This window comes from Electrona antarctica (genome assembly GCF_951216825.1).
Source record: "Electrona antarctica genome assembly, chromosome: 6".
Lineage (NCBI taxonomy): Eukaryota > Metazoa > Chordata > Actinopteri > Myctophiformes > Myctophidae > Electrona > Electrona antarctica.
Window position 1 is genome coordinate 42,280,499 of NC_136811.1, and position 25,487 is coordinate 42,305,985.

Below are 25,487 nucleotides of genomic sequence, written 5' to 3' on the forward strand. Positions count from 1 at the left end.
AACCGGTGACGTTACATCCGGCAGCTGACGACATTCAGCTGCGACCCCGGCCTCAAGTCAAGTGTTTTATTTATTTTTGAATTTTCAGTCGTGTTTGTTTTTAATGTATTATAGTCCATTTTTGTTTTAGCTAAAAGCCCAACAACAACAAGACTTATCCGAAGAAAAAGGCGAGCATACACAGGCGGCTATTGAGTAGGTTGCATGAACCGGAGGGATTGATTTAGCCTTAGCCCCAATATGTTCCCTCAGTCCCATATTGGGGCTAATTTAGCCTAAGATTTAGACTCTCGTAGATTTATTTTATTAAAATACATCGTACATGTTATTGAAATACATCTACGAGATACATCTATCTTAGGCTAAGATTGATTGATTGAATACTTTGCTGCTTATCTGATGAATTGAAAATGGTGGACCCTGTTGTAAACTAGTGTGAGCTTAATTATGGTGTGATTGATTGAAATATTTATTAACAGTTTGCAGAATTACAGTACATTTCAAGCACAAACTCAATACAAAGACTGTTAACTGTGAGTGGACGACCCAATTAAGCATTACACTTGTTTACAAGAGGGTCCACCATGTTCAATTCATCAAAACATTTAGAGACGTACAAATAGACACTTCTATATAGTCAAAGAACAGAACAGGAATTCATCATAGAGGTAAAAAGGGAAAAGAGACATATACAGTGAGGGGGAAAAAAGGGGGGTGGGGGATTCAGATTTTTACGGGGGCCAGTTTCGAATTGCAGCCGTCCGTAGGTGCCCTTTGAGAGCGGTTTTGAAGGAGTCAAGGGATTTGCATGTCTTAATGACTTGGTAGGGCGTTCCACATTTTGGTGGCATAGGAGCGAAAATAATTTAGTCCCTTGTTTGTGCCGAATCTGGGTTGTACATGGTTTGTTGCACTCCCTCTGGTGTTGTGGGTGTGGACTTCGTTAACATTAAGGAAGTATCTAGACAGGTACATGGGTATCTTGGTGGAGTATCGAATCTTGTGGACCAGACCCATTGCAAGATCGTCTAGCCTAAGATTTAGACTCTCGTAGATGCTTTTATTGATTCTGACATTTTCAATCTTGACATCAGTCAGAATCGATAAATACATCTACGAGAGTAAATCTTAGGCTATGTGTTGTCCACAGTAACAGTTTTTATTTTTGTATTGACTTGTACTTTCGTTTGAAATGTACCCATTCTACATACTGTGAAATCAATCAATCAATGCTAAAAGGATAACACCAAAATCCACGAGTGCTCCTTATTTCCATTGTGGTCCTGACTCCTGTCTATTTATTGAAAAATAGAACCAGGGGAATGTAGGAGTGGACCCAATTCATTGAATGATTGATTGGAATTTGTATTCACAGTATGTAGACTGGGTATACATTTCAAATGAAAGCACGATTACGATAATAGTCAATACAAAAACTGAACTTTGATATAATTTGACATGTCAAATTGATTCATTCTGTAATTTGAATGTGATTCTGAGACAAAGTCAGGACATTTTGGACATTGTCCTCTTTGACTCTGCACCCTAGTCTACAAAACGCAATGCTTTACAGCCATCGTATTTGATAGCATGTTCAAGTTCAACCCCCGGCCCATACACGGAACAAGACAAGAAGCTGCTGGCCTGGAAGCCATGCAGTGCTACTTCTTCAACTAACCACAGAATAAAGTGAAAAGCTTTCAGATGTTCAGGAGGACCTACTACTTTAGTATATCTGAAAAATACTACTAAATAAAAGGACTGTTAGGACCTGTGGTGTCCGATAAGAACTTAAACCGGGATGTTTAACATTTTGGAAAGATGGTCTTAGTGAAGCTATCTGGGTTGTAAGGCCAGAATTCATCTATGATGAATTCCTGTTCTGTCTATAGAAGTGTCTATTTGTACGTCTCTAAATGTTTTGATGATTTGAACATGGTGGACCCTATTGGAAACAAGTGTAATGCTTAATTGGGTCGTCCACTCACAGTTAACAGCCTTTGTATTGAGTTTGTGCTTGAAATGTACTGTAATTCTGCAAACTGTTAATAAATTATTCAATCAATCAATCAATCAATACCTTGGAGTGTAGGAGCCTGAAGGTCAAAGGTCTTGAAAGTAGAGTCTCAAAGAAGTCTGTGTCCTGTGACTCCTGTCTCTTCAGTCTTGAGTCTTGCGACCTGTGTCCTGTAGTGATGTAGGTCTTGGACAGTAGATTCGGTGGATTTGAGATCAGGTAGAGATACCCGAGTGCATTGGCTGGTATCTGTTAGAGTAAAGTGTGGGAAGTCTACACATTTATACTATTCCACTGAACTGGTCGAGTATCCCTGTTGATGTCAGAGTGACGTGTCGTCTTCTCTATATGGAGAAACATTGGAGATCCAGCTGATGATGTCGGTGTTGGTCCGCTCCATATACGGAGAGGTAACAACATGTCATTGGTCTGATGTCCCGTTAGTCAGACCATTACTAACGTTATCCCAAACCCTAACCTCAGTCTTAATTCCTAGGACGTCTGGAAACGTCTTGGGCACAAATTGTGTTAACTGGCCATACATGTGTCTTAACCAGCCACACATGTCGTAGCCACAGGTGAGTCTTAACCGGCCATGCAGGTCTGACTTATGGGCAGTCCTCCTCATACGGAGATTCAGGTGAATCGTAACAATGTAGAATCGATGTGTGGAAAGGCTCCGTAACAGGTGACTTGTCAGATAAACTAGATAAGGTGAAAGTCTTCGTAACAACGCCTACATTTTAAATCATCATCCACTGCCATGCATGTTGAAAATTGTACTTCTTTACCTAAAATTGTAAATGGTGCATTTATTTATTCACTTTTATCCAACGCGCTTTAATGAATGGCATTTTTATTATGCTTTTCCAAGTGCTCAAAGTGCTTTACAATGGTTCATTCATTGGGAGGTGAAGCGGCGAACAGTCGACGCCAGCATCCTCACTTCACACACCAATGGTGGTGAGCTCACACCGACCGACTCATTGGAGGCAATGTAGGGTTCAGTGTCTTGCCCAAGGACACTTTGACATGTAGACAGGAGGAGCTAGGATTCGAACACAACCTCCTGAGCCACAGCCGCCCCAAAGATCAGAGCATATCTACAATGTAGGGGAGAGCTTGTCTCATATAGGACCAAGCTGTATGTCATGACATCGTGATTTTATATTATTTGACATGTTATAAGGTCAAGGGCGCTGTGCCTTTCAAACTCAAATTGTAACGTTTATTGAATAAGGCCAAAACACAGTAACAAGATACCGTAACCTAAAATGAAAGCAATTTTGGTAAAAGGTGTTGAAAGGTTTACATAAACTGTGCGACTGATGCCATTCGTTTTTTTGATGTGTCTCTTGTCTCTAGAGACTGATCATGCTGACCTGTGAGATCTGCGGGGAGGAGCTAGTATTGGAGGAAGACATGAAGACACACCTCCTGCTGAGCCACCTTGAGAACGAGATGAGCTGCCCGCTCTGTTCTTTATCTGGGGTTTCATATGATGAGTTGAACTTCCACATGGACACGGCACACCCATCTTCCCCCACAGGAGCCAACCGTAAGCTTAAGCAAATCAGAGATTTGTCCCGGCACTCTGAACGTGAGACAGCCCCTTCACACTCATCTGGGGACAGTTGTTACATGACCAAAGGCGGTGTGTCCCCTGAGACTTACCTCTATGGCACAATTGCGCAACAAAGTAGTGATGTAGCAGGAACCTCACCTGTTGTCGGTGAGGGTTTGTTAACTGCACGGACAGCGCCTATTACCCCTCCAGCTGTGACTACAAAGACTACTAGAACATCTCAGAGCTCAGAACAAGTGAGACACTGTGGTGACGGCACAGCCACAAGTCGAATAATCTCAGAGCACTCAAAAGCACCCAAAGCCAAGCAGAAACGTCTATCTTCTCCAAGAAAAGGTGGATTTGTTGTTCCATGAAAGAAAGAGATTGTTTTGTTTATATTCATTTTCCTTCCCTTTTAAAGTTGTTTTGAGTAATTTTCTTAATGTGTATATGATTATGCTTTGTTGTATATGTTACAGAGAAGCAGTTCCCATGCCCCATGTGTTCACAGGTCTACAATAACTGTTTCATGCTACAGGAGCATGTTGAGTTGCATCTCCAAGAGCAGAACATAACTGAAGGTGGGTTTTGGGTCTATATTTTACTCAGCAGTGTCCCTAGCAAGCTCAGCACACTGCTATAAGATGAAATATCAAAGCACATCATCATACTATAATCATCATCATACTACATCATTATCATATATATATATATATATGATATGATATGATATATATATATATATAATATATATATATATATCATATCATATCATATATCATATAATTAACTCAATGTCTGATTGAATGTGTGTCAGAAACACTGCCGTACCTCCTCACTGCCTGCACCAATCACTCCCACTTTCACACAGGCATTGACCATAATAATATGGAGGTCTTAACGAAGCCCTTTTTTCAATTTGACAAATTATTGATTAATAATTAATTTAATAGTGCATTAAAATTACCCATCCACTTACATGGGAAAATGCGACAAGTATTTTTCTCTCAGAAACCGTCGGAGCTGCAGTCACAACACTTACATCAGTCGGCCTCATGGTGGCGCTATAACAGCCCACTTTACATTTCGCCTTATAACTCTTGAACCGTAGGTCGTAAAATAAAAATCACACCTGTGTGAACTGAGTGGTGTAAGGTCTGTCTGACGTAATGAAATCATGTCTGACGTAATGAAATCACACCCGGGTGTGATTTCATTACCTGGCTTTGTTTGTGCAGAAAAAATGAGCATGGTTGCTATGTTCACCCTGTTCACCCGGGTGTGATTTCATTACGTCATTACAACAGGGTGAACATAGCAACCATGCTCATTTTTTCTGCACAAAAAAGCCAGTTGTAGGAGTGGTTTACACCACTCAAAAATGTCACTTTGCCTGGATTCCTTTGCGTCAGGATAGATTTTCCGCCATTTAGAATTTTCTTCCAAACACTTTTTGCTCTTCCACCTACAGCTTTTGTGCAAATCTCACAAAACTCAGTACACATGATCTCTGGACCTATCCGATGAAAACGCCACAGCCAGAATTTTCATAGTCCATATCGTTGGGCTGTAATCGGTGTCCAAAGTTAGTGGGAGGGGCCTGTTTTACCAAAAAATTACACAAATCGCCAACAGAATGTCCAATCCACCCCAAATTTCATTCACATGTCGTGGGCGGTTTAATCAATGGAGAGCCCAAAGCAATTCCATTTTCAGCCATAGGGGCCGCCACGAATGCGGAAATTTCAAACATTTGTTGCAAAAACATGCTTTTGGGGAAATAAAGCGCGCACTCGGGCGAAAACAGCTAATCTACAAGCTCACAACATCACAGGTTGCAAAAGCCATGAGTTTTCTCAAGCCAGAGCTCAGAATTGTGCACAATGCATCTATAATTTCATCTGTGCGACTCACAAAATACATTTGGGAGTACCTGTGCGACTGTCCATAGTTTCTGTGGTGCATGTCAAACTGGGGGGCCTTCATACTTTTCAAATGGGGGTCTGTGGGCTAATAAGTGTAAATGTTGCGGTCCTTGCCATGAACATATTTCCCTACCATGCATTTGTACGAATACTTTCATGTTATAGTGCTGTTTTTATTCATTAAAAAAACACACACAAATATATTATACAAGTTAAAATGAACAGCAATTAAAGATATTCATGGGGGGGCAATATCTCACAACGTGTAAGGACTAGTGAATATAACTGTCAACTGATCTTCATTTCATTTAATTTGTTGTCAGGTGCAGCCCTAGGGGCCTCTTCGTCTGCTTCAATACCACCCTCATCGCACAATTTATCAGGTTTGTCTGTTAGTTTGATAGTAAAAATGTCATCTAAGAATGATTTATCTAAAGTATTTTAATCTGGGTGTGACATCTACATTTAAGCGCCTGAAAAAGACAAGACACCATCCTTCACCCTATTCATACAAGCTCAGTCATAGCTATCCCTCATAGCTAATAGAACACTCACCAAACACTTTTCAAAAACTCACTTTTCAAAAACCAAATTCTTTCCAGCTGTTGAAGGATAGACACATTTATTTGTATAGCCTATTTCAACAAGTGCTTTTTTGACAGCATCTTACTCTTTATTAAACTCATTTGACCTGGAACCACTTACCTCATTAAAAAATTAATGGGATGGAGAGTTAGGGACATAACTTTCTGATGTTTGGAAGGAAGCGCTGGATAGGATACACTCTTCAATCTGTCTAAGCCAAGGCATACTATTATTCAGTTCCTTCTATGGTGCCTGGTTTCCAATTATGTTTAAATGTAATGCGGAAGCAGTAAATATGAAGTGACAGTCTCTAAATATAAATCAAGAGGGCTGCACTAAAATTCTAGATCTTCACATTCTGTATTTCTCTCTCTCTCTCTCTCTCTCTCTCTCTTTCTCTCTCTCCCCTTTTTATTTTTAAAAGGGAATAGCCTAGAAAAAGCATTATGCAAACTAATAAATGTTTTCTTCAGTCTGTAAACTGATCTTCAGCCCCTGAACAGAGAGAAAGGTACAAAATGTGAAGATGTATTTTGGTGCACAGATCTCACAGATCTCGTAACGTAACTAACTCGAGAACCGTTCGCTCCACCGACTTCAAATTTGACACACGCGTTCCACACCAACACGCGTTCCACCGGTGTCGAGTCGGTCGGAACCACGGTTGTCCAGAACCGCCCCAAAAAGGCCTCTGCCCGGGTCTGGACAGGGCCCCTGCCCAGGGTCCATGTACTGAGCTGGCCTGTTCTGACATCACACGACTCCATATTTGGGCATGCCTGACACAATACTCCATAAGCTGGCCTGTTCTGACATCACAACACTCCATATTTGGGCATGCCTGACACCGAACTATATAGGAATATAGGGACACAGAGTGACAGGATACAGAAATCTCCATATATGGAAATAAAAGGGACACAGACAGATGGGAGGAACGGGTACTCGGCATTTCCGGTTGTCCAGAACCAGCACAAAAGCCTCTGAACACTCCTGCTGTTGTCATATTTAGACGGAAAAGGTCATGAAAGAAATTGCATAGTTTGGCTGTTCATGCATGCCATCCTGAGTTCCTATTTAATAATGCAACACAGTATAATTTTACATATTGACTTACTTTGACTACCATGAATCATGTAACTAATTGCAATCAACAGAGCCATCCAAATTCAGTCCATGTCATGCATCTGTAAAACTACATCCATCCACTATATTAGTTTACATTACCGGCATGTATTTTAAGTAGAGCCCGACCAATGCCAGATGTTTGGTTACGATGCTGATCTTGATTACTGATGTTTTGAGACTGATATTTTGTAATAATTAAAAAATAATAATTAAAAAAAAAGTTTATACAGTATTGGCCAAACTATAACGGCCTTGCTCTAATTTTAACTTGATCATTTCCCAATTTTCTTCACAGGTGAGAAGAGCTATGAGTGTCCCATGTGTTGTTTAGTTTGTTCAGACAGCTCCTCACTGCAAGAGCACGTGGAGCTGCACTTGGAGTATGGCACGGCCACCACCTGTGCAGGTATGGGTTGTATCTGTTGAGGGTCAATTCACTCAGGTCTCATTAGAAATATGTCTGTTCCCTCCCTGTGTTACTGTCTGGTCTAGTTTCACTGTCTGTCAACTTATGATATTCTGGCACACAATGTTTTATTAAAAAGTATATTTGTTTGGGTTACACCAGTGAGTCCGAGCTCAGATCTGAAGCTGGCCAGGCAACTACAAGAGGCGGAGGACCAGAGGAGAAGGGAGCACGAGGCCAAACAGGAGGCAGTAGAGTTCAAGAAGCTGCAGGTCTGGATCATGCAACTTGGCCTCAGCACCATATTAGCGTGATCAGAACTTTACCAATACCATACTGAACCACTTTGCTCCATATACTTTATATAGCCCGTTCGCTTTTTTATTGAATTATCTTTTTTCCGCCTATAATGACAAATGGATACCAGATATTCTTTCGTGCTGGTATTTGTATCAGTATTTGGATTAATTGTGATCAAATATGTTTTTAAACCAAACTAACAACAAAACTAATAGATTGTACAACTACATTATAATTCATGTTGGGCTGCTGCAAGCTGATACTGGTTAACATTTAGTCACAGTGTGAGGTCAGTGTAAGACCAGTGATGTAAATAGGTTTTCAATGTAATGGGTCCCGGGATGCACAGGTGGTCATTCAAATGAGTCCCAAAAAATTCTTATGAGTCCCAAAAAAAATCACACCTGTGTGAAGTGAGTGGTGCAACTCCGTGTGGGGGTTCGCGGGGCGGGGGGGAGGGGGATGTTCCAGACCCCCAGGAACACGCCCAGGGGGCCGGGCCGGTTCCGGCGTGTTGTTGCGACATCTCCGTTCACTGCTTATTCGTGGGGCTGCATGCGTCACTGATCACTCCATTGTCGTCACTCTCTGTCTCTAAACAGCTCTAGTCTAGACAATACTGTATATATTGTTTACATATGTACAGCATGCTGTCTCACATGGTCTCTCCCGTTGTGTCCACAGGCATGATTATGTGATCTCTCTCTCTCTTCCTACTATGCATGTGATGTGCGTGTGGGTATCTAACATTGATAATTGCGTGTTTTTACAAGGCTATATGTTTTAATGGTGTGTGCAGAAGCAGTTTGGATTGGACGGTAGCGGGGGCTATCGCCGGCAGATGGAGCAGACCATGGAGAAGGCTGTGTCCAGAGGACTCATGGCCCCTTCCGACTTCCACAACAGCAGGGCTGATATGATGGAGGCTTTGGCCACCGGGGTTGATGATGGCAGAACCAGAACTCAGGGTCAGTGTGTTAGTGGAGGAGCTTAGGGAGAGATATTAAAGGGTGATTTCGTGCTAATTTGCCGAAAAGCGCCAAATTCTGCACAGATGTAGCCTAGGGCATGCTCTAATTCGCCCATAGCCACTTGCCCAAATTTGTCCAAATGTGATGACCTCATCACATTTGTGATGAAGGCTATGGCCGTTTTTAGCCCAAGGAGTGTTTTTCGTGCAAAACTAATGCTTGGTTCAGGTTAATACAACCTCAGGTTCTGAGTACTTTGCGGTATCTGAAAGCGAGGTGTAGCGTATGGCCACGAATTCAGAACCTTAGAAATATGTTGTCAAAAAGAGCCACATTACTATAAAACATGAGTTTAATGTTTCTCGTTCACACACTTCTTTCCCTCTGTTTACTAACACTACTGTATATACTTAGAAGTTGACTACCCGCTAGCATTTCCCTCCACTAAATCTCTTTGCCACAGATCTACAAACTCACAATGCATCACATTGCGATGTGTTTGATAGATCTGCCATTTTTGCTAAATGTTCAACAGAATATATCTGATATCTATCTATCTGATATCTGACTATCTAATTCTTCCCACATTATGTGTAATTCCTGTGTTGTGTAGGTATGCTTGGTGCCTTATCTGAGTTCTACCAGAGGGAGGCCAGAGACTGCGTCCATGTGTGGCTGAGTGCTGAGACAGACCACTTCTGCTCCTCAGAGGGGGACAAAGGCTGGGGCTGTGGTTACCGCAACTTCCAGATGCTTCTATCCTCTCTACACAGAATGGAGACATTTGCTGACTGTCTGCCAGGTATGAACACTTGTACAATGTGGTGCTCAAAATTGGATCTTAACATTTTGAGTTCTGTAGCTACTAGCTACAGTAAGTGCTAAGGCTGCAACTATCTATGTCTTTCCCTCACAGCGTATGCATATATATATATATATGAAGAAAAAAAATCTACCCCCAACACATGGCATTGTAGTGTGTTGTGAGCTTGTAGTTCTGCTATTTTTGGTATTTCCAACTCAGCGTATGAGTAGCACTGTTCGGGTAACGAAGATGTGTGGAAAGTACTGGGAGCTATGGTAGGTAATCGAACGCATAACCTTGTGGTCCAAAGGTGAGCCCTCTATCAGCAGTCTGCAAAACTGTAGAAAGACATATTGCATCCACCAAAGGTGGTCTTCTGATTGACGTATAATGGCTTGATTGGCTTCTAACTAACCCATCCTAAGACAAACAACATGAGACGCCTTTTCTCATCCAGGAATTAAGATAGATATTTGGTGCCCATACCCGAGGCAGGGTTGGCGAAAGGGCCTTTCTGTGTGGAGTTTGCATGTTCTCCCCGTGTCCCCTAGGGTAGAGGGGAAAGGAACTGGTCGGAATAACGTGTTCCTTCCACGCGCTACGTCCGGCCGGGGAAACTCTCCCCTGTCAGGTGAAAAGAAGCAGCTTGGACTCCTCATGCATAGAAGGAAGCATGAGGTCAGTCCGCTGCCCCCCCCCCCCCCCCCCCAGGTTGGCAGAGGAAGTGTAGTGCCCAGGATTACATTAGATAATTGACACTGGGTGAAAAAATGGGTTACAAAATTGTGGGATAAAACATAAAAAAAAAGAAAAAAAGAATAAGATAGATATTTGGAAGGGCAAAAAAATCTGGAACATTGTCTACTGTCCAACCAAGATGCCAGCCTCTCTAACAAGGTGATTTATCTTCACCTAACTGACATGCAGTGGTGTTTCTAACTGTATGATTCAATTTCGCAACTCATTGCTGAATTCTTCCCATTTTCTTGTCGTCTCATTCTCCAGAAAAGGCTGTTCCCAGTATCCCTCGGGTACAGAGTCTGATCGAGGGGGCGTGGCGGGTGGGCCTAGATCCACAAGGTGCATCCCACTTCAACCAGCGGCTGCAGGGAACGCGAGCCTGGGTCGGCGCCACGGAGATCTACTCTGTCCTCACCTCCCTGGGAGTCAGGTCAGACTCGCTACGCTGTCCTCACCTCCCTGGTAGTCAGAGAGATTTGGCAAAATTAAGGGGGCCTAGAATAGACCTCTGGGGGACTCCAGCCAATGAATGGTATATGGGGCTTAGAAGCATGCTATGTGGCTGTGGGATAATTTACCTAAAAGACATGCATAAACACACTGCTCGGTTTTTCTCAGACCAGAAATATGAGTATAATAATATATGCGTGTTGTTCACAGGGCCACCATCATAGACTTCCACCAGCCCACTGGCCCAGCAGACACCCATCCCAGGCTCTTTGAGTGGGTGAAGCAGTACTTTTCCATGTCTGCTAGCAGGGGCACCAGATTACCCCCCCGCTTAATACAGACCTCCCAACCACCTCTGTACCTGCAGCACCAAGGTAATGTACGTTCCTATGGCTAAAAATCATACCCGTGTGAAGTGAGGGGCGCTCTAATCATCGTATATCATCGACTCATTGTACATCATCATCAAGAATGGTGGTCCCTTATTGGCCAAGGGTTCCCACTGACATACATATGACGATTTTCTCAGACACACATACATTCTCCGTTCATTGTCAATGGCATTTTTGAGTGGTGTAAACCACTCCTACAACTGGCTTTGTTAGTTTACGTGTCTGTCTGTTCGTACCAAAAAATGAGCATGGTTGCTATGGTCACCCAGTTCACACGGGTGTGATTTCATTATGTCAGACATTACGTCAGACCACAGCTGATCAGTCTATATAAGACCTTACACCACTCAGTTCACACGGGTGTGATTTTTAATGTTTGTTCAGACAACACTTTTTCTATAGTATGGGACTGTATGTACTCCATGCTCACCAGGCCACAGCCGGACCATTGTGGGAGTGGAACAGAAGAGGAATGGGAGTCTGTGTCTGCTGGTCCTTGACCCCGGCTGCTCGCCTGCAGAAGCCAGGAAGCTACTCAGCAGAGACAGCGCTGCCACAGCCGTTCGACGCATCAGAAAGTTTCCCAACAACCTGAAGCACAAACAATACCAGGTTGTGGCAGCAAAGGGCACATTGTCACCAGAGGAAAAACGGGTGAGAAAAACATCACATTTGTTTAAAAGAAGGCTATTTTAGAATTTCCAGACTTGACAAAAAGATGTCCTGAACCCACATGGGGTTGGGTTCATTTCACTTAATGCTGGCCAATGGCATGCCAATTGTAAATGATTAGAATTTTAAGGCGAGTCATTAAAAAGTGTAAGTGATTGGGTGGTAACTGAATATATGGGTGGGTATTAACAATATTTGTTTTTTGTTTTGTTTGTTTTTAAGATTTGCATCTTGAACTCGAGAACCTTGATAGTTGAAAGGATTCCTTGAGAATGCTGGAATGCTGGAAACTGGAATGTCTTAATTTTCTTAATGTAATCTTTATTTCTTGCTATCATCATGCTATTTGTAATATTTTGATTCAATAAAATTATTTATGTTTTAACATTTTAAAGTGTGTGTGTGTGTGTGTGTGTGTGTGTGTGTGTGTGTGTGTGTGTGTGTGTGTGTGTGTGTGTGTGTGTGTGTGTGTGTGTGTGTGTGTGTGTGTGTGTGTGTGTGTGTGTGTGTGGGGGGGGGGGGGGGGGGGGGGGGGGGGGGGGGGGTTGGCTGTGAAATGGTTGGTGTGGTTATGATGCGAGAGGGAGAAGACAGAAGAGTAGGCTTAAAACATTGGTTCCCAACCATTTTATACTGTACCATCTCAGAAAATAGATTCCTAAGCCAATAATACTGCGGCTGACAAAACTCTGTCTAATCACTAATCAACACAACTGATGATATTTCTAATGTAATGAATTCTATTAACGGCCGGCTAGGTGTGCTGTCATGCTCATTTCAGCACGGCTGAATACTATAGCCTATTTCAACCAATTGCTTGGTCAGAAGAACTACCTGTAGTAATATAAATATTTCATTCCACTTTTGTCTTTTTTTCTCCTTTTTTGGGCGACTCCTCTGTGTACCACCAGAGGGGGGCTCAAGTACCACCAGTAGTAGGCTACTAGTACCTGTGGTTGGGAACCTCTGGGCTAAAAGACAATAATTTGTCTGTCCTCAACACTTGTCTTCTCACATCTGGGTTTTAGCTGTAGATGACACATTCATGAATGATGACACATTCATGAATGATGACACATTCGTGGCAGCGGTGTCCGAACGGGTTGCGGAGCGGTCTTGATACCGGAAGGTCGCCAGTTCGAATCAGCGGTCCGACACGTTAAAATTACCACCGCTGAAGTGCCCTTGAACAAGGCATTGAACCACTACGATGAAATGTTCTATGAGCAGGGCCTGGCTGGAATCAAGTTCTTGAGCTTAGCCCAGATACCCTGGGTAAATATAGTAATCATTTCATTTCATTCATGTTCATGAATGAATGATGACACATGCATTCACTGTGTGTGGCACACAGTGAATGTGTGTGGCACTACTGGCCAACAACCAAACCAAACAACAACCAAACAACCATTATTGGCTTGGGTACCCGTCCCTACTACATAACACATCCTGAGAACACAACATTTTATGTTTTTGTGGATGACAAAGACATTGTGATCCAGATTATGTGCTTGTCACTGGCTGGAATGTGTTGTTCTTTTGCTTTTGAATTTAATTATATTGCACTTTTACCCAAAGAAAGCAGGTGTAATAGTACAGTATGTACTATTAGATTAGATTACCGGTAGATAAAGTTTCAGTTATTGTTGATGTTCCCAGGACAAAGGGGCTTTTAAAGGACTTTAATCCTTCTCCCACAGCATGGAACACATTGGAAATTGATTTAAATCTTAGGGAACTGTCATTCATTAATGATTTTAAAACAACGTTGAAGAAATGGTCACACATGAGGCTGTCAATGTTTTTCAATGTTTTTTCAAAGCTAACTTTTGTTTTGAGCTTTAATTACTGTAATTTTAGTCCACATATCCGCCGCAACACAGTCGAACAGTGATCCCTAAACAGGTTGATTCTTAAAGATATATTTGTTGTGGCTTTCGCCTTTATTTTCTTTTTTATAGAGGGATAGGTAGGCTATACAGTAGGCTGACAGAAAATGGGGAGAGAGAGATGGGGTGACACGCAGTAAAGGCCGTCGGGATCGGGAGTCGAACCCGCGGCACACTGCCAGACTGGATTGCCAGCCAAGGTGCCCAGACGGCTACGCCAGCCGCCCAGGTAAACAGGTTGATTCTTAATCAGGGTGGTGGTCCCTGCTTCAGTGGCGGCTCTACAGGGGGGCATTGGGGGCAATGCCCACCCAGATTGTGCCCCTCCGGTCCAGATTGGCCTACCAATATTTTAATATTTTACAAATGTTAAATCTATAAGTTCTTCATGATTATTATAAATATATACTTTTTCTAATTAATTTAATAGTTAATAGAAATGCAAGGTAATTATGCAGAAGACATAATTAATGCTCAACATAATTGTATTTGTTGTTGGTGCTGCTGCATAATTGTAGCCTCGCATCACTGTGTTACTAGGCAGTATTTGTTATTCATAGGGTGGTTTGAAAAATAAAGTGCCCCCTTTGGAAATAATTCTGCTTTAGTTTTGCACGAAAAACACTCCTTGGGCTAAAGTTAGTAGACACCTTAACAAACACATTGGTGAAGAAAATTCCTGGTAAGAAATGTATTCCCAGATTTTATTAATATCCTCTGACACGACTAAATTCACTTTAGACAACAGGTGTCTGTAGCTCTGAGACCAATTAAGTTGACTCAGGCAGGTGTGAGTAACTGAACAAATCAACAGGGGGGCTGATTTGTGCAGTCTAATTAGTGCTGACTAATTAGTCAGGGAATATTATCAGTATAATGTCAAATCTTGGAATACATTTCTTACCAAGAATTTTCTTCACCAATGTGTTTGTAAAGGTGTCTACTAACTTTAGCCCAAGGAGTGTTTTTCGTGCAAAACTAATGCTTGGAATGGGTTCAGAATGATGAAAAACCCCTAGTTTGACACGCCACATGCTACTTAAAGCATAATGAAATTAGAACATTTTGCCTTCATACGGTATATTGGTTGTATGGTAGGCTACCCCAACTTTCAGCATAGAAACCAATGTGGGAAGAAACACATTGGAGAAGAAAGTTCTTGGTAAGAAATGTATTCCCAGATTTGACATTATACTGATAATATTCCCTGACTAATTAGGCAGAGCTACTGTTGACTGTGGGATTGCATCTAAATCTTAGGCTACATATGGGTGCTATTTCCCAAGTTACCCCAACACCGTTCAGAGCGAGGCGCCTGTCTCACTTACTCAGTTTGTTTTTAATCTAGTCAGTCTGGCTATATCAGCCAAACTCAGCAGTAGCCTGGGAGGATCATCAGCTGCATCATATTCAAAGTGCAAGTGGATTTTAAAAGGTGCTGAAATGTAGTTCTGCGAACTGTTAATAAATACTTCAATCAATCAATATTATTTGCGAATTTTGCGATGACTGTGTTTGCTGGTGAGGTGAGATGAGTGACACAAGCTCATAACTGATGCATTTCATTGTGCACTCCGTTTGCGTAAAAGCGCCATGCGTGTGCAGTGACGGAGAAAGGAGGGACCTTTATCGTAGCCTGCCTATATATTGTTGTATGTAGCCTATAGGCTATCTGCAGACATCTTCAACATACAGTATAAGGAATGATTTCCCAGTGAAAGAATATACAAATAGGCTAAAAAGCAGAGACCTTTTTGGAGTCGTCCCTCAACTCAAACCTTCGTTGAAGGAGCGCGCAGATGGGCATCTGGCAATGGCAGGTAAGAGACAAGTTATAGCCTAATATTTAACTTTTGGTCATTTACGAAAAAAAATCCATAACGTGTGCTTTGTCTTTTATGCTTAATGCACACTAAATTAACAGTAGCGGTTTAATGGCAGTGCACACAAATAGCCTAAGCCTCTGTTGGGTGTTTCTGTGCGTCCATGGTGACTATATGATTTTGGTGAAATGTTCAAGTCAACTTTATTTGTATGGTATTGGCAATAGCCTACAAATAAAGTTTAGTAAAGCTGAACATTCATAGTGGGCAGCGCTATAGATTGCCCACTATATAACCATATGAAATAGCAAAGCAAATTTCAACGAACTTTTCCCAGAGCGCGGGCGAATAATAGGCTATAACTTGGCGTCGGAGGTGACCAGTGTCAACAGCAGAGCGGTCACCAAAATACGAGCTGTTTGTGAACGGCGCTCATTTGCATTATTGCAATCATTATAGCCCTGAACACATGAACCCACTATTGGGTAAGGGTGCATGTGGTCTGCTATAGGACCATGTGAACATATTCACAAAGCTTTTGAGCATCATTTTCAAGAGATTTGGTGTAAGGAGGGAGAATTCCCCAGCCCAGGGGAATAGCCATCACCCCGGTTAATGTGCTTAATTAGTGCTTAATTGGTGATTTATCTATTAGGCCTACACAGTAAAATGCTCTGTGCTAATTTAACTGGAGTATATCCTACAAATGGAACCAAAATCCCAATACATAAACTAATAGAATACGCACTTAGTAGAGGTGACTGGGTTAGAAAGTGACATCAGAAAACTAAAATAAATTTGGCTGAACTTCATTTGTAGCCCTTAATTAATGGCTGCATTATTGTCTCCACCAGGCTGAAGGCATGGGGAGAGAGTATGTTTTGCACTCTGTGTGTGTGTGTGTGTGTGTGTGTGTGTGTGTGTGTGTGTGTGTGCCGCAGTGCGTGTGCGCGTGTGTCCATCCGTCCGTCCGTCTGTTACCTGCAGCTAATCTCCGGCACCGTTAACCCTGTTACCAGCTAATCTCCGGCACTGTTAACACATTTTGCACGCACACTCCCTGGATGCCAACGATGAACCTCTGCCCCAAGTTTTCCAGAACGGTCTGTTATATCGCCACTTTTGGCGCCACTTATAGGCCGACTTTTGAAAATTATATTACTCCTCCAGATTCTGTCCAAAAATCCCGCAAATGGTTACACACTATCTCTATAGTCATGTGTTCAAGACGGATCTGCACGATATTTCATATTCCATCCTAATTGGCTAACATTGGTTTGCAGGATTGGCCCGTTATGAACAAAAAGCCTCAAATCATGAACGCAGCGTGCAATTTACGTGAAATCTTTCACAGACTGTCCTATAGGCTGAGGAATACCACCCTTTTCACATTGGCCTATTATAGCGCCACCAACATGTGGATTTTTGCAAAACACATTTTTGGAACAAAATGCCTCAAATCATCCAATTGCCATCCAAGGCGTAAGAAGAAATGCACCCTTTTCACATTGGCCTATTATAGCACCACCAGGAGGCCACAACCTGACCTGCCCTGGAGGAGACCCGTGCCCCGAGGGGCACTTTATCTAGTTTTAAATCAACACCACAATAATTACACCATGTTTTCTCATAATGAAGCATGTAGGCCTATATGGCCTTCTTTGGTTCAATTAGTAAAACAACATGAAAACTCATTTAACAATACTAAATCCTGCTGGATTGAGAATGCATAAACACAATCATTTTGTTTTCTTTTCTATTAGTTCCCTTGGATTCCACTGACATTCAGAGTGACAATTATAGGCTGGTACCACACAGAGATTTCTACTTGATCAGCAATATCCACAATCCAGAAGAAGTGGACCAGATCCAGAGCTGGAAGATACAAGACTCGGATGTATTTGTTGTCACATATCCAAAGTCAGGTAGCTACTAGGCACGTTGTTATTGTTTGCCTGCCAGTGATATTTTGAATCACTATGAGTAATATCTTGTGGGTGCAATTGTCAGTGTGGTTAGTACAGTTGGTGGTGATGTGCTAAAAATGGCAAAATCTTCACATAGATAGGAATGCAGCAAGCCTTGTTTTTCTTCGGTTGTAGACCTGTAAGTTAACACCACCCTGCATTGTATCCTAGGCCTATCCGCTTGCATGGTCATCAGGGGAGGATTATCCAACGGGCCTGTTGGGCCCAGGCCCAGGGGCCTCTGAGCTAGGGGGGGCCCTGAGCTTCAGCCTTCGCGTGACCGTGTTGCTGTCGCTCAAGCTTAGGGGTGTAAAAAAGTGCAAAGTTAATAACAGTTATTACCTTTGAACTTTTTGCCAATAATGGTCTTATCATGTCAATAAAATAAACCAGTGGTTTTCAACTGTTTTCAATTTGGTGCCACTTTTGCCCTCTTCACTCTTCCTCCAGACCCTGGGACCTTGATTTCCAAATTAAATGCTAAATTGACTTTCACCTGAAATGTGAATAACCAAGTATAGAGTCAACACAGCCATCTACCAGGAGACTTCAGACACTTCATGCTTCGGTCTTCTTTATGGAGATTCTGATTTCCTTTTTCAACAGGACTTGGCACCTGCCCACAGTTCCAAATCTGCTAACTGGTTTGTTGACCATGGTATTACTCTGATTGAATGGCCAGCCAATTTGCCTAACCTGAACCCAGTATAGAGAAAATGGGTTATTGTCAAGATTAAGATGAGACACTAAAAAACCCAACAATGTAGACGAGCTGTGGGCCACTTTCAAACAAGCAACCTGTGCTTCCATAACACCTCAACAGTGCCACAGGCGGATTGCCTCCATGCCACACCGCATGGATGTAATTTGTTCAAAAGGGCCTGCATGGCCCCAACCAAGTATTGAGTGCTTCTTCAGTTCACTTTTGAGATACTGGATTTATTTCATGAGCTGTATGTTGCAATCAAGACAAAAAATGGCTTGAAATATTTGACTTTAATTTTGAATCTCAAAGTTTAACTTTTTAAATTACATAACAGAATGTCTTACTTTACTATGATATTCAAATTGTTTGGCAATTGAAAATGTTTGAGAACCAACGCTCTAATTGACAGGAACTATCTGGATGCAGCAGATTCTCCTCCTCATAGAGGCCAAGGGTGACACCACTATCATCAGTACTAAGCCAAACTCTGAGCAGGTCCCCTGGATCGAGCTCAGTGGCGCGGGGAAGGAATTCATCGCAGCTCCTCCCCCTAGGCTACGGGTCTCCCATCTACAGTACAAGTTCATGCCGCTTGCTCTTAACCAGAGGAAAGGCAAGGTCAGTTCATTGCTAGATTATATCCACGGTTTGAAATGCAGTTAAAGTAAAGCCAAGTCAGTTGACCACTTAAGCCCTATTTTAAACTTTGTCACAAGACAGTGTCAAACTAGCCGATCTACAGTACTCACAACGCGTCCCATTGCGATGCATTGTGAGCTTAAATGGTAAATGGTGCATTTATATAGCGCATTTATCCAAGGCGCTTTACAGAGATTGTGCATTACATTCACCCATTCACACACACATTCATACACCGATAGCAGCGGAAACCATGCAAGACACCAACTATCACATCGGGAGCAATTAGGGGTTCAGTGTCTTGCTCAAGGACACTTCGACAGTAACTCTGGGGGAGCCCGGGTTCGAACTGGCAACCTTACGGTTACCATCCAGGCACTCTACCCCTGAGCCACCGCCGCCGAGCTTGTAGAGCTATTTCTGCTATTGCTCATAATGGGGCCACCGGGTTCGAAATGACACGCTGTGTCAGAGGAGGCAGGCTGTAGCTCACAAATGTACCTGCTGATGAGCAGATTTGAAAATACTTTCTCTTGCTTTCTGGAACCTTAACTTGCTAAAATAGTTGTCATGGTTGCATAAAAAAGGACTGATATGGAGGTATGGGTGAACAAATATTACCGGTAAGTGTTCCTTTCAATTCTGTCAGTTTCAAAGTGTTGCGAGTAAATTATCAATAAATCCAAACTCTGCTTCTCGAAGGTGATCTACGTAATAAGAAACCCCAAGGATGTTCTTGTGTCCTATTTCCACTTCCACAAATTTGCAGCCATGCTGGAGACACCAAAGGACTTCAACTGCTTCTTTGAAAAATTCATGAAAGGAGAGAGTAAGCACAAGTACAGCGTTGTCCTTGCACTGCAGCTTATTATGATTATGGAATATCATGCGATGATGGCATTTTACTTTGTTTATTGCAGTGTATGGGAACTGCTGGTTTGAGCACATAAAGTCTTGGTACTCACACAAAGATGATGTCAACATCCTCTTCATCGCTTATGAAGAAATGATTCAAGTAGGGACTCAGTGATCGAAATCTGTACATTTCTATTATATGCTGTGCATAAGGAGAAATTATCTTATATCATTTTGTACAAAAAAGGGACTTGATTGTGTGTGTTTGCCCATGTGTTTTTACCCAGGACTTGGAGTCAGCAGTGAAGAGGATGTGCATGTTCATGGATAAGGAGTTAACTGAAGAGCAGCTGGCCAACGTGGTTAAGCACAGCACCTTCAGGAACATGAGGCTCATCCCACAGGCCAACTATGAGTTTGTGTCAGAAGATTTGCTCAACCATAACCAAGGATCGTTCATGAGGAAAGGTGACCTTCATCCTGTAATTTGGTTGCTTAATTTACTTCACATTAATCTGAACAAATAGTCAAAGAATATATTATCAGAAAAATGTCCAATCTCTGAATAGTCCTTACCAATACATTTATTGTAAAGGTGTCTAGTAACACATCTCACAAAGACGTTGGGGTACCATTAAAAACCTATATGTAGGCAAAATGTACCATTTTTAATTCTGCTTTAAGTAGCGTGTGAGGGGTCAAACTATAGGGTTTTTTCATGATACTGAATCAATTGCATGAAAAACACTCCTTGGGCTATTTTGTGATGACCTGGATCGTGCTAAACAAATGCTTGCAATGGATTCAGAATCATGAAAAACCCCTCACATGCTTAAAGTAGGATTACATTTAGAAAATGTTGCCTGCATATAGGTTAATGGTACCCCAATTTTCAGCAGCTGTCCCACATCCCCCTGAAACTGAATTTCAGTGTGTGTGTTACTAGACACCTTTTACAATTGAAGAAATGTATTGGTAAGGAATGTATTCTCAGATTTATTTTAATATCTCCTGACTAAAACTGCCCAACACAGCTATGCTTAATTAATATTGGTTTTGGACATGACGTTGACAGTTGTTTGAGTTAAAGTTGATTTTTCTTTATCCCTTCTATCTCTAATCAAACACCAGGAACCATTGGTGATTGGAAAAACCATTTCACTGTTGCCCAAAATGAGCGATTTGATAAGGTCTTCCAAGAGAAGATGGAGGAAGTTCCTATTACCTTTATCTGGGATATCAATTACATTGTGTGATGTCATCAGGCTGATGCTGAGGGCAATATGTATATTTTATTTATCTTGAGCAAATCAATTTTTAAAATAAAATTTTTAACCTCGTTTTAGGTAAATAAGCATTTTCTGTGTCTATGCCATGCAACATTTATTAAAAGACCACTTTTCAACCTACATTCATATAATTGGTTCTCACTAATGTTCATGATAAAATTCCATGTGTCTCATTGGAAGGCTGTGGGTAGTTCAGAAACCCATCCACCAGGCTTTCTATTCCTGAAAAGTTGCAATGCGATAATGGAAGCCACGATAATAAAAATCTATATAATTTTTCAAAAAGTCTGCCTAACGATATCACCGGACGGGTTTCTGAACTGCCCACAGCCCTCCTATGAGACAAACTGATTAGAAAAGAATTGTGGTATTTTATTATGAACATTAGTGAGGACCAATTATATGAAGACAAGTTGAAAAGTGGTCCTTTGGCTTTAACACTAACAACTCATTCGGTCCCAGCCTTATTCATCTGCGAAGAGAATAGCCTGGTCACAATATAAGGCAGAGAGTGAGACAGCATATTTGGAAGTGTCCGGAACCTCCATCAGATCCCCCGGATCCGATATTTTTTGATGAATCACAACACTTGTTTCATTCACGGAGAATGTAAACAGATTTGTAAAGTGTCAACGTAATTTCCTTGAGCGGTACTTCCGGCAAAATCCCACTACTTCTGCCAAATTTCAGCAATGCACTGCGTAGGTCTTGCCCAGCGTGACTCATTTGTGGTTGAATTCAAATTTAGGATCCAAGGCCCCCCCCACCACCACCTTAGTTGAGCCTAAAGAACTGCCGTGAAATAAAAAGTAGCCTATAGCTGCACACTTAACTATCCAGAGTGGATATAGTGGTGTGATGTTGATTAGAGATTATTCATTTCTGCCCTCTGTAGGCCTTCTAAGGATTCTCACTGAGTCATGTCATGAACATGTGAAATCAACAACAAAGCCAAGTTGAACATAAATCTGTTGGATTTAATTGCTTCAGCGTAGAAATTAACCACCAAGGGTATATAAATTCCCTTAGACTAACTTTGTGAATAATCACAGCTCACCATTGTTTAAAGTCCATCCTAAGAAAAATAAATGGAGGCATTTTATCCTTTTTTGATGCGATCAGTCTGACACAGAGATGAGCAGGTTATGTCCTGTCAGAATACAGCAGTTCTCTGCTCTGTCTCGTTTAGTCCTCATCGCTACCCATCGCTAACGGGTCAAAGTCAGGGTCATCCTCATCCAAGTCCAGATCATCGATGTCCTGGAAAAGCGACTCATCCACTTCAACGTTGTTTCCAGCTGGGGCAGAGTGGAAAGCAGTAAAGCACAACTTTATGACAATAATCAGGGCTCGAGTACAAAATGTTTTGCTTTCCAGCCATGTTCCTTAAAGTGTCTTCAATGTACAGATGGAACAAGTATGTACATGTGTATGGCACAAGCCACATACATGAAACTTTAGAATAATTAAAGCACACTTTATCTCACACACACACACACACACACACACACACACACACACACACACACACACACACACACACACACACACACACACACACACACACACACACACACACACACACACACACACACACACACACACACACACACACACACACACACACACACACACACACACACACACACACACACACACACACACACACACACACAAATCTTACTATCTTCAAGGAACTGAATATCAGATGTGTCAAGGTTGTGGTCTGTCTCAAAGAGTTGTTTCCCTGTAGAAAACAAAATACATGTTCAGCTTACAAGTTGAGTTCACATGACTAACTTCTAGTTTATGACAGAGGTATAGAGACGAGTATCAAACTCATGGTTGGGGCGTTTACCAGTGAGTTTGTTTTGTTTCTCTTCTATCTCTTTCTGTTTTTTCCTCTTCAACTCAAACATCTCAGCCTCAAACTTTGCTTTCCATGCCAGGAAGTTTTCAATTGTGACCACTGTGCCTTGGAAAGCCACCTATACGAAAACATTGGGGAAAAAAGTTTGAGAGGTAAATATTTGACCGTTTATTGAACTCAAGACAAAAAGCACAGGTATCCAGTTGAATGTGCAACCCAACAGGATGATAACAGAACCACTTGAACCAACGCCAACATCCATATTCTTGGGGGAACATTAGCCAAAAATAGCTGATCTGCACAACATGTTGCGTTGCAGCTTGCGACACCCTGTGAGCAGAGCTTGTAGATCTGATATTTTTGGTGAAGAGATTTGGTGTAGATGGAAAAAAAAAGGTCCCTAGTACGCTTCCCCCTTTGTTCCTACCCGATTTCGCACCAGGGAGGGAGCTCAGGGAGGGGCGGGGGGGGGGCCTAGTTGAATCGTCAAAACTCCTGCATTTGATCATCCATTTATTAGATTTAGAGTAGACCATAGATCATTTTATCTGTATTCTTCTTGGAAAAATATGAAAAGATACTCCTATGGAAAGGCTATATTATTTTACTTATATTGACCAATTTAGTATAATTTAGCCGTTTCATAATTTGTATTGTTGTGAAAGTTTATAATAGTTAGAGAAATTAGAAGTTTCAACACCGTAGTAGTAGTAATAGTAGTTGTGAATTAGCAACTGGACATTGTGCTTCACGTTCCACAGCCGTCTGTCTTGACTTCTGTGTGTGCCGACTGCGGCGGGCAGTGTGGGCTAGCCCCTCCCTCCCCTCACTGGTGCGTAATCGTGTAGGAAAAACCCCTAGCACAGAGCCACATGATGTCCACTTTATTAAGTCTAGTCTAGAGGGGTTAAGTACATTTCTCTTCCCTTGCACATGTACCTTTATTAAGTCTAGTCTAGAGGGGTTAAGTACATTTCTCTTCCCTTGCACATGTACCTTTATTAAGTCTAGTCTAGAGGGGTTAAGTACATTTCTCTTCCCTTGCACATGTACCTTTTCTGCTTCCTCTGCCTCCCTTTCTTTCCGCTCCGTCTCTTCCTCCCGTCTGTTTTTCTTCTGATCAACAATTTCATTCAGTTTCTCCTGAACCGCTGACACTAGGGTGAAAATCATCACCATGCCCAGGTTTTCCTCTGCCTAAAGGAGATAAAGTATAAATTGTCTACAGCTTCCACACTGAGATTTCTGGAAAGGAACAGCAGGAAGGGATGAAGGAACAAACAAATCAAACTAGGAGGGGGAGACAGATGGAGATGGAAACAGAAATAGGCCTACCTGTTGCTGTAGGAATGTGAGAATGTCCTCCAGATCAGAATCCTCCAGATTTTCCTGTGAGTCGATCTCCCACAGCGGAGGCTCATCTGGGTATTTCTCTACATAGGTGAATTTTAAGGTTGCCTCCACCACTGGGCAGAGAAAACAGATTGGGTTTGCAAACCTGTTTCGTCTCCATGTAAAAGAACGTCGTTCCAGGATGAATACTTGCTTAAAAGTCACAGTCAACAAAGCGCATTCGTCAGGTAAAGTTCTGCAATTGATCAAATTACTTACTTTCGTGGTCTTTCCCTGCATCCGAGTTTACAGTGATGGTAAAGCTGGTGGGCTTCTCTGATAGCACTGTGAAAACAAATGTGGCATACAAGCATATTACCTGCATAATACACATTTCACTATAGGTTCACACAATATTAACATGTCAATTCTTATAGTATACTGTCATTGATTGATTGATTGAAATATTTATTAACAGTTTGCAGAATTACAGTACATTTTAAGCACAAACTCAATACAAAGACTGTTAACTGTGAGTGGACGACCCAATTAAGCATTACACTTGTTTACAAGAGGGTCCACCATGTTCAATTCATCAAAACATTTAGAGACGTACAAATAGACACTTCTATATTATAGTCAAAGGACAGAACAGCTCTGGTTTGGTGCAGTATGTTTAACCTTAATAACCAGAGAGAGAGACAGACACACACACACACAGGCATTTAGAAGACCACTCTTCCAGAGTGATTCACAGTAAAGCAAGAACAACACATGGTAATGCATCAGATGCAGAGAGACAGTGTGAAGAACAACACATGGTAACTAGACCAAACAAATACTATGTTGGGACAGCAATAAACTAATTTTCTTAAAATAATGTCTGCTAAGGTTAGCCTACTAGCTTGCTAGCCCATCCAACTTGTCAAAGAAGTCTTTACCTGTAAAAGAATCTTCGTAGATAGACTCTATAGCCTCCAGCTCATTTATCTGCTCTTCGGCGTAATCTGTCATTTTGATTTATTATTATTTTCCTTAAATTATCTAACGTTATTATTAGTTATTAAAACCATCACAGCTGTGTGTGGACGTGTGCGTGCATGCTCACTACAGTGGCCCACTGCAGTCGGGTCGACTACATCGTCAATCTGTAGATTA

The 25,487-nt window shown here is 41.8% G+C and overlaps 3 protein-coding genes across 5 annotated transcripts; 2 read left to right on the plus strand and 1 right to left on the minus strand.

Moving 5' to 3' along the window:
• The first annotated feature begins 12 nt into the window (after positions 1 to 12).
• On the plus strand, positions 13 to 12,344 carry zufsp (zinc finger containing ubiquitin peptidase 1). Of its 3 annotated transcripts, none has more exons than XM_079504024.1 (12): positions 13 to 195; positions 3,385 to 3,938; positions 4,064 to 4,165; positions 5,833 to 5,892; positions 7,518 to 7,628; positions 7,791 to 7,900; positions 8,728 to 8,896; positions 9,513 to 9,701; positions 10,710 to 10,875; positions 11,106 to 11,269; positions 11,721 to 11,941; positions 12,182 to 12,344. In XM_079504024.1, the coding sequence occupies exons 2-12, from the start codon at positions 3,392 to 3,394 to the stop codon at positions 12,227 to 12,229; spliced, it is 1,887 nt and encodes a 628-aa protein (XP_079360150.1). In that variant the 5' UTR covers positions 13 to 195; positions 3,385 to 3,391; the 3' UTR covers positions 12,230 to 12,344. The 3 variants fall into 3 exon arrangements, with proteins under 3 accessions (XP_079360150.1, XP_079360151.1, XP_079360149.1); XM_079504023.1 differs by lacking the exon at positions 13 to 195 and adding an exon at positions 2,394 to 2,427 and having other exon boundaries at positions 3,383 to 3,938; XM_079504025.1 differs by lacking the exons at positions 13 to 195; positions 7,518 to 7,628 and adding an exon at positions 2,389 to 2,427 and having other exon boundaries at positions 3,383 to 3,938.
• Positions 12,345 to 15,466: 3,122 nt separating this feature from the next.
• Positions 15,467 to 21,139, plus strand: LOC306924587 (amine sulfotransferase-like). Its single transcript, XM_079503159.1, has 7 exons — positions 15,467 to 15,668; positions 17,435 to 17,596; positions 18,754 to 18,962; positions 19,686 to 19,812; positions 19,904 to 19,998; positions 20,126 to 20,306; positions 20,970 to 21,139. The coding sequence occupies exons 1-7, from the start codon at positions 15,662 to 15,664 to the stop codon at positions 21,092 to 21,094; spliced, it is 906 nt and encodes a 301-aa protein (XP_079359285.1). The 5' UTR covers positions 15,467 to 15,661; the 3' UTR covers positions 21,095 to 21,139.
• Positions 21,140 to 22,083: 944 nt separating this feature from the next.
• Positions 22,084 to 25,487, minus strand: rwdd1 (RWD domain containing 1). The gene is made up of 7 exons (XM_079504219.1): positions 25,271 to 25,487; positions 24,609 to 24,674; positions 24,333 to 24,463; positions 24,051 to 24,194; positions 22,986 to 23,115; positions 22,812 to 22,874; positions 22,084 to 22,425 (listed from the first exon to the last, which is right to left on the minus strand). Exons 1-7 carry the CDS (start codon positions 25,341 to 25,343, stop codon positions 22,313 to 22,315), a joined length of 720 nt encoding a protein of 239 aa, XP_079360345.1. The 5' UTR covers positions 25,344 to 25,487; the 3' UTR covers positions 22,084 to 22,312.